Source organism: Balaenoptera physalus (genome assembly GCF_965194825.1).
Source record: "Balaenoptera physalus genome assembly, chromosome: 16".
NCBI classification, from domain to species: domain Eukaryota; kingdom Metazoa; phylum Chordata; class Mammalia; order Artiodactyla; family Balaenopteridae; genus Balaenoptera; species Balaenoptera physalus.
The window spans coordinates 52,687,631-52,696,558 of NC_138898.1; the positions used below are offsets into that span (position 1 = coordinate 52,687,631).

At 43.1% G+C, this 8,928-nt stretch overlaps 1 protein-coding gene across 1 annotated transcript; it reads left to right on the forward strand.

Moving 5' to 3' along the window:
• Positions 1 to 74: 74 nt before the first annotated feature.
• Positions 75 to 3,389, forward strand: FAHD1 (fumarylacetoacetate hydrolase domain containing 1). Its single transcript, XM_082431873.1, has one exon. The coding sequence runs from the start codon at positions 343 to 345 to the stop codon at positions 1,006 to 1,008; it is 666 nt and encodes a 221-aa protein (XP_082287999.1). The 5' UTR covers positions 75 to 342; the 3' UTR covers positions 1,009 to 3,389.
• Positions 3,390 to 8,928: the final 5,539 nt, after the last annotated feature.

Sequence of the window (8,928 nt, forward strand, 5' to 3'; positions counted from 1 at the left end):
AACCCGTGTCCTCAGCTCGCCCCGCCCTCCGGCCAATCAGCGCTCGCGGCCGCACCGGTGCCTCCCTCGCGTCCGGCTGCCGGGGATCTGAGGGCCACCTGAGAGGCACCTGCGCAAGAACCTCAGCTTTTCTCCGGGGAGCGGGCCGCGTCTGGAGGCCGGGCAGCCCCGGGGCAGCCACTGGACAGCCGCTCCCAAGAGGACGGGCGCCGCGACTCCCGGGCACTTGGCGGAGTCCGCGGGACGGCGCTCCGAGGTAGTTGGTCCTCTCCGGGTAGCCTTCGGCGTCCAGTGGCCAGCCGGGCAGAGTCCACGTGACTCCGGGGGGCAACAGGCAGGAGCATGGCTGCCACCAGACCGCTGTCCCGCTTCTGGGAGTGGGGGAAGAACATCGTGTGCGTGGGCAGGAACTACGCAGACCACGTCAGGGAGATGCAGAGCGCCGCACTGAGCGAGCCGGTGCTGTTCCTGAAGCCGTCAACCGCGTACGCCCCCGAGGGCTCGCCGGTCCTCGTGCCCGCCTACACCCGCAACCTGCACCACGAGCTCGAGCTGGCCGTGGTGATGGGCAAGCGCTGCCGCGCCGTCCCGGAGGCCGCAGCCATGGACTATGTGGCCGGCTATGCCCTGTGCCTGGACATGACCGCCAGGGACGTGCAGGACGAGTGCAAGAAAAAGGGGCTGCCCTGGACTCTGGCCAAGAGCTTCACGGCCTCCTGCCCGGTCAGCGCGTTCGTGCCCAAAGAGAAGATCCCTGACCCTCACAACCTGAAGCTCTGGCTCAAGGTCAACGGCGAACTCAGGCAGGAGGGTGAAACATCCTCCATGATTTTTTCCATCCCCTACATCATCAGCTACGTTTCAAAGATCATGACCTTGGAAGAAGGAGATATTATCTTGACCGGGACACCAAAGGGAGTGGGACCCGTTAAAGAAAACGATGAGATCCAGGCTGGCATACACGGGGTCGTCAGTATGAGATTTAAGGTGGAAAAGCCAGAATATTGAGTGTATACAAAGCACCCTAACTTCTTAACACGTTTCAGGGGGAAGGGGAACAAGACAAAAGCAAGAAAAGGTTATTTAATGTGATAATACTTTAATGAGAAACCAATTTTTTAAAATGATTGGATTGCTATGCCTCAACTCAAGGAAGATGGACCGTCGGAGAAAAACTTGATCTAGAAGAGCTGGGCCAGAAATGGAAATGAGAAGCAGTGCCTCTTAGGAAACAACAAGCCAAATGTTCAGAAAACTTACTTTCCTTTCCTGAAACTGGACTGGATAAGACTTCAGTGGGTCATTCTGGGACCACATGTTCAAGACTTAAAATCTGCAAAGGAAATGGAAAAGCACGTTTCATCAGTGTTTCCCAAAGCCCCTTGATCATGAAAATCATCTGGAGGTATTTGTAAAAGTAAAAATTTCCAAATTACTGGGCCATCCCAGGCCTAATGTATTAATTAATGGAATCAATCTCTGGCACTCCAAGTGATTCTTATCATGCAAATGTGGAAAAACACTACTCCACATAGTTAATTAAAAGTTTTATTTAATAAGTGAACAATTAATGAAAACCTCACTTGTTTACTTAGGGTGTGTATTCTGGCCCATAGATTCTGAGTTCAGGAGATAATTTTGAAACTATTGTTTCCCAAATAAATATGCTGTCTTTTGTGTGACCTAAAAGTGTACTTTTTTCCCCCCAATAGTGGTTAGGAGGGACACATCCTCATTAAGGGGCTTCAGACCTTGGTCTTTGGCCTTTGGCCTCCAGAATACTGTGCTTTATTAAGAGTTAATCAGCACCTGTACCTCGCACCCAGCGATAAGGAAGCTTCAGGGAAGCTTCCAAACTGCCTGTGAGTGCTGCTTTTGCTCTCACCTGCTCCCTTCTCTGACAAAAAGCTGAGATGCACAACACAGCTGTCAGAGTGCCTGGCGGAGTCCTTTAGGCTTAGGCAGGCAGGAGCTCCTGCTGTTAGACTAAACAGAAGGCACCTGCTGGCTCCTAACATTTATTGAGCACTTAGTACTACTAGGCACTGTGCCAAGAGTTTTCTGTGTATTATTTAATCCTCAACAAAACTGGAGGGTGGTATTATTACTACCATCCCTGTTACACAGATGGAGACAGATTTAGAGGCTAGCCAGCCTGGCTGTATGGTCACTCAGCTAAGTGGCAGAGCCAAGATGTAACCCAGCCATCCCAAGACCAAATCCTGAAGTCTTTTTTTTCCGTATTTTTTTTTATTGAAGTATAGTTGATTTACAATGTTGTGCCAATCTCTGCTGCACAGCAAAGTGACTCAGTTTTACACATATAGAAATTTTTAAAAAATATTCTTTTCCATTATGGTTTATCCCAGGAGATTGGATATAGCTCCCTGTGCTATATAGTAGGACCTTGTTTATCCATTCTAAATGTACAAAACCTGAAGTCTTGACCACAACGCAGGCTGCGTCTTTTAAGTAGATATATTAGAAAGTTCAAATGTTTAGGTATTATGCAACCCCCAATTTGTAATTTATTATGAGGAAGTGTCATAGTTGGATTTGTTTATAAAATGTCATGCTATCTTTTATCTTTTTTGTTTTATTTTGTTTTGTTTGGCCACATCCGGGCTGCAGCAGTGAAAGCCCAGAATCCTAACCACTAGGCCACTGGGGAACTCCCTTCTTTTATCTTTTAATAACATTTCTTTTTACAAATGCTTAAGCAATAGATGTTTATTATAGAAGACTCAGAAAATATGTATAAGCTAAAAACCAAAACACCCCAAATTTCATATGCACAGAGACAGTCCAATTTAAGCATTTGGTGTACATTCTTCCAAATCTGCAGATGTAATTGTGATCTTTTAAATAGAATTTGTTCATATCATACACTTTTCTAACCTTTTTTCACTATATATCGTGACTGTCTTTTCATGTCAGTCAGCACATTTCAGTGATTGCATATGATGAAGTCAGTCCTCCATTTTTGGTCATTGAGATATTTTCTAATTATTTGCTAGTAGTTATTTCCTTTGGCTAGGTTCCCATAGTGGGAGAGATGAATCAAGGGTATGCTTATATTGAGAGTTTATTAGTAAAACTATCAGATATGAGGTCCAGCTGAACCAAGTCTACCAAGCTGACAGATCTGAAAGCAAGCTAAAGGTACACAGCAGGAGCAGTGTTCACATATGGCCCCCTTGGGTGAACAAGCCAGCATCCAGATAATGTACGGTGCCCCTGAGGTCAATGTTCACCCAGTGGTGGCACGAGCTTTGTCACAGACAGCTGCTATCAGCATTGCAGGTATAGCACACAAACTCCTTGACTGCAGGAATCAAAAAGAGAGATACCAATTCTCATAATTCCTGATGTTGCTAAAATCGCAATAATCCTAATACCCAGAAAGTACATTTTCACCAACTTTTATTTTTGAATAAATTTTAACCTACTATAAAATTGAAAGACTAATACAACAAACTCCATATACCCTGCACTAAATTCAACAATTGTTGACATTTGCTATGTTCATTCTCTCTCTTCCCACCCCACACCCTGTGTGTATACACACACACAAACACACACGTTTTGGAAAACTGAAAACTAAGTGAGTTGCAGAAACACTCTACCCTTTCAGCATGCATCTCATAGAAATAAGGACATTCTCCTATATAGTCACAATACCCTTATCACAACTTTTAAAAAATCCATGATATTATTAGTTCATATGGAGTATATGGCTTGACATCTGTTCTTCTGGACTTTTTTTTTTTTTTAATTTTTCATTAGGCATATACTGTGAATATCTTTCCAGGTCGGTGCATATTTTCATAACCACTTTTAATGACTGTGTCTTAGATCATGTACACCAGAAGCAGAGCCTTACGTGGGGATATTTGTTCACGTGATTTTTAGGAGTGCTCTCAGGAGAAAGGAAGTGAAGAGGAAGTAGAAAAGGCAGGGAACAAACTAAGAAAGAACAGGGTCTCAGAACTGGAGATGAGCTTCAGTCCACTGACCATCCCAAGGGGAAGTCATTGCCAGAATCTGCTCCCCCACCTCTCCTGTAACTTCCCCAGGTAATTCTCCACCCTTCATAGAGGCTGAGGGCTAGGTGCCTACCAGAGATCTGGGTCGAGCCCAACACTCCCCTAGAGAAGCGGTGCCCAACGTTTCTAGCACCAGGGACCGGTTTCATGGAAGACAAGTTTTCCACAGAGGCGGGGGGAAGGGGAAGAACGGTTTCCAGATGATTCAAGCGCATTACATTTATTGTACACTTTATTTCTATTACTATTACATTGTAATATATAATGAAATAATTATACAACTCACCATACTGCTGACAGGAGGTGGAGCTCAGGTGGTAATGCAAGCCATGGGAAGCAGCTGTAAATACAGATGAAGCTTCGCTCCCTCTCCGGCCACTCACCTCCTGCTGTGCGGCCCGGACCAGGGGTTGGGAACCCCTGCGCTAGAGGTTGCATAGGTTTCAAATGCTTTGCTACTAGAAACTATGATGCAAGGAACATCCTCCATACACATATTTGGCACTTGTTTATTTCCTTAGGGAAAGTCTTAGAAGTGAAATTGATTAGTTTGCACATTACATTTTGATACTTTTTGCCAAATTGCCCAGGGGAAAGGATATACTAATTTGTACTTGACAAAGGATATACTAATTTGTACTTGACCTTTTTGCTCACACCCTAGCCAACACTGGGTATTGTGGCTATGGTCTTTTTAATTTGCGTTTCTCTGATTAATAGTGAAGCTGATATCTTTTCATGTGTTTATACAGCTATCTTTTTTTTAATAAATTTATTATTTATTTTTGATTGCGTTGGGTCTTCGTTGCAGCGCACGGGCTTTCTCTAGTTGCGGCGAGCGGGGACTACTCTTAAGGTGTGCAGGCTTCTCACTACGGTGGCTTCTCGTTGCAGAGTACAGGCTCTAGGCACGCGGGCTTCAGTAGTTGTGGCTCGAGGGCTCTAGAGCTCAGGCTCAGTAGTTGTGGTGCACGGGTTTAGTTGCTCCGCGACATGTGGGATCTTCCCAGATCAGGGATCAAACCCATGTCCCCTGTATTGGCAGGTAGATTCTTAACCATTGCACCACCAGGGAAGTCCCCACAGTTATCTTCTTAACAAGACTATTGGGCACATCTTTGGTGTAAATGTTGGTGTAGGATCTGATTTCAAGGAAGTTTTATATTTCCTTTCAATACAATTAATTCATATGCTAAAACCTTCATATATTCTAAAGGGAAAGAGTAAAGTAATTGTAAATCTAATAAGATACTAGAAAAAAATTCAAATTATAAAAGCAGAATAGACATAATACAACAAATATATTGCCAAATATGAGTGCCAATGATATTGCTATACCTCGACATTTACAATAACTGGTACTTATTTTCTTCTTTTAAATTTTTATTTATTTATTTATTTTTGGCTGTGTTGGGTCTTCGTTTCTGTGCGAGGGCTTTCTCTAGTTGCGGCAAGCGGGGGCCATTCTTCATCACGGTGCGCGGGCCTCTCACTGTCGCGGCCTCTCTTGTTGCGGAGCACAGGCTCCAGACGCGCAGGCTCAGTAGTTGTGGCTCACGGGCCTAGTTGCTCCGCGGCATGTGGGATCTTCCCAGACCAGGGCTCGAACCCATGTCCCCTGCATTGGCAGGCAGATTCTCAACCACTGCGCCACCAGGGAAGCCCCTAACTGGTACTTATTGATCATATACTAAGTGCATGAGTCTAAGCACTTTACATATACTAACTTATTTAGTCTTAACAGTTGCCAGCAGGAGTTGGTATATTATTATCCCCATTTACCAAAGGGGAACCACAAATGTGGAGAAGCTTAGAGCTGGAGTCCATCCTGGGAGTAGCAGAGGGGGTTGAGCCTGCAGCCACAGAGCCTGCCCACTCAGCCACCTCCACATCTACCTCCTCTAACTTGGCCTTCATGTCCCATCTATAAAGTGGGCAAAATAACAGTAATTGCATAAATCAGATAATATAAATAAAGTGCTTATTACAAAATCCATCACATTAAAAAGTATTCAATAATGTAACATTGTTGCAGCAATTTAATATCTAGAAACTTATCCCAAAGAAATAATTAAGAATGTGGCCAAAGATTTAGCTACAGCCATCATTTGTAATAGCAAAAAATGGGAAACATTTTAAATGTCAAATGTTATTAGATTGATTACATTCACTATCATATACTCATATAATAAAATAATATATAGCTATTGAAATTATGTAGAATATTTAATGGCATGAAAAGTTTATTATAAATTATTAAGTGTAAAAGCAGGTTATAGTATAACCTGTATTTGTAAATCATATGTGTTTTTAATTTTTTGGTTTTATTTTGTAAATTATATGCTTTAACATAGATGGATAGAGAGATGATAAAAACTCAGGAAAGACATTTACAAAAATGTGAGATGCTTGTACACAGATGTTCAAGGTAGCTATGATTGGCTAATCACAATAGCCAAAAGGTGGAACAGCCCAATTGTCCACCAAGATATTAATAGATAAACAAAAGGTGGTACATTTATCCAATTCATACATACTACTCAGCCATAAAAAGGAATGAAATTCTGACACGTTATAACATGGATGAACCTTGAAAACGTTATGCTCAGAAAAATAAGCTAGACACAAAAGGACAAATATTGTATGATTCCACGTATATCAGGTACCAAGAATAGCCAAACTCATAGAGACCAAGTAGATCAGAGGTTATCAGAAACTGGGGGAGGGGGAGATGGGGAGTTATTGTCTTAATGAGTACAGAATTTCAATTTGTGATGATTAAAAATTTCTGGAAATGGATAGTGGTGATGTTTACACAAAATTGTGAATGTACTTAATGCCACTCAATTGTACACTTAAAAATGGTCAAAATGGTAAATTTTATGTGATGTATATTTTACCACAATAAAAAAACAACAAAAACACATTTATAAGAAAAGAATATATTTTCTACCAGTTTAAAAAAATTGGGATGGGAGATTATGGGTTTTCTTTTCTTTCCTTTTCCTTTTTTTTTTTTTAAATCATTTTCTCTAATTTTTCTACAATAAACACATAAAACTTTATGATAAAAAATATTTAAAAAGCAAAAACAACTCCAGGGTTCCTCAAGATGAGTAATAGGTGGATAAATATATATTGTGTTTCCGCCACGTACAGAGTATTGAACCACAACAACAAAAACCCTCACCAAAGCAGAATTAGGAAAGGAAAACTGTATTTAAATGAACCACTAATAGAAGATTAGGAAAAATTATATAGTCACCAAACTATTTATGTAAAGCAATATAAAACATGTAGATCAGAAGTCACTAGGACCAGGAAAAGCAGCTTCTGGAGAGTAGTAGAGAAATAGAGATCCTGGACAGGGAGTTGTAGATTTTGTGTTGATGGGACAGAATGCTTCTTTCTTTCATCGATACTTCAAGTACCTGCATTCTGGCTAATCTACAGCCAAATTTTAGATACTGACGAGTTTGTAATCTTCATTCTGTGAATGTGTAAGTTAAGTAAGCTCTGTGAAGTACCTCTCATTCAGTGTGGCATGACAGCTAGCCCTGTAGATTCCAATTTCATCAGATGAAATAAGCAACTGTGATGTCCCTCTAGTGACAGGCATGGGGTCTCCTTAGTTAAATGCCACTGAGAGGTCACCATGGTAGCAGTGAGGAAGTCATGCAGAGCCCTCTGCTGCCCACTAGGCGTTCACAGGCCTTGGTTAGGGAACACTAAGTATTGCATATGCACCTACTTTGAGAATGCTGGTATTTTGCACCTGTATTATGCAGTTGAGGCTAGTGGTGAAACAGCCAGAGCAGCTGAGGGCCATGGACTATAGGAGCCCAGACAGCTGGTTCTGGCACCCAAAGTGCCAGGTGTTGGCACTTTGACACCTGCTGCTAGAGGTCAGAGCCCCAGGAGGCCTGGCACAGCAGCGCCGGACACACTATCTAGGCCAGGCATCCTTGTCCCTGCACCACTCTCCTTCCTTCCTTCCTTCCTTCCCTGTCCACCTTCACAATTCACCCTGATTAACACACCTATCCCCTCCCCGAGGGAGAAAGGAAGGAAGCCCTTCATCAGGTACACTTGATATTTGCACAACTATGGTCAAGATCTTCATTACATCATTTATTACCACAATTTAGACACACTAAGTGTCAACTCATATCCCTCCCCCATGGCTGCATATGGTTAAAGCCAGAGAAAACATTACTGACAAGATAAGTTTATCTCCCAACACCAGCTTTATAAAAGAATTTCGTTCCCTTACTTTTTCTTTTTTTCACTCCTGTGGTGGGTGAAGTGTAGCCTTTGAAGTGCCAGACCCAAATTACGCTGGACAAACCTCCCACACTGTGGATCAACACTGACCGCAGTGGTGGGTCTGTGCCCTGAAGCAAGTGACCAGTGACCGGAGATGGTGTGGAGCTGAGCAGAGCGCTCTGGGGCTGCTGCAAAGGCAGCTGAAGTGGAGGGACCGTCCCCCTGTCAAAGCAGAGCAGGTCGCCCACCCTTCCAAGTCCCTAAGACTCGTCACCGCTTGTGAAACTTCTGAAGTTGGTCTCCCCCGAGTTGATTCAGACTCACAAATGTCAAGCCTGAGTCAGCAAGCCTTCACAAGCATCGGGTAGCTCTGATGTGTCATCAGAGAAAGCAACCGACTAGAAGAGCTCTACAGTGATCAAAACAGTTGCACAGCATCACCCATGGACTTCTGCCGTCCCCACCCAGCACTGGGAGAACCGGTCGTCTGTGCCCATCAGCTCCAGCAAAGTAGTCTGAGCCATATCCACGTTGTTTTATAGGTTCTGATCTTTCTCCAGGCAAACAAGACAAAGAGGAAAGGGGCTTAAGAAAAGAAATCATTCATATCTGTGGG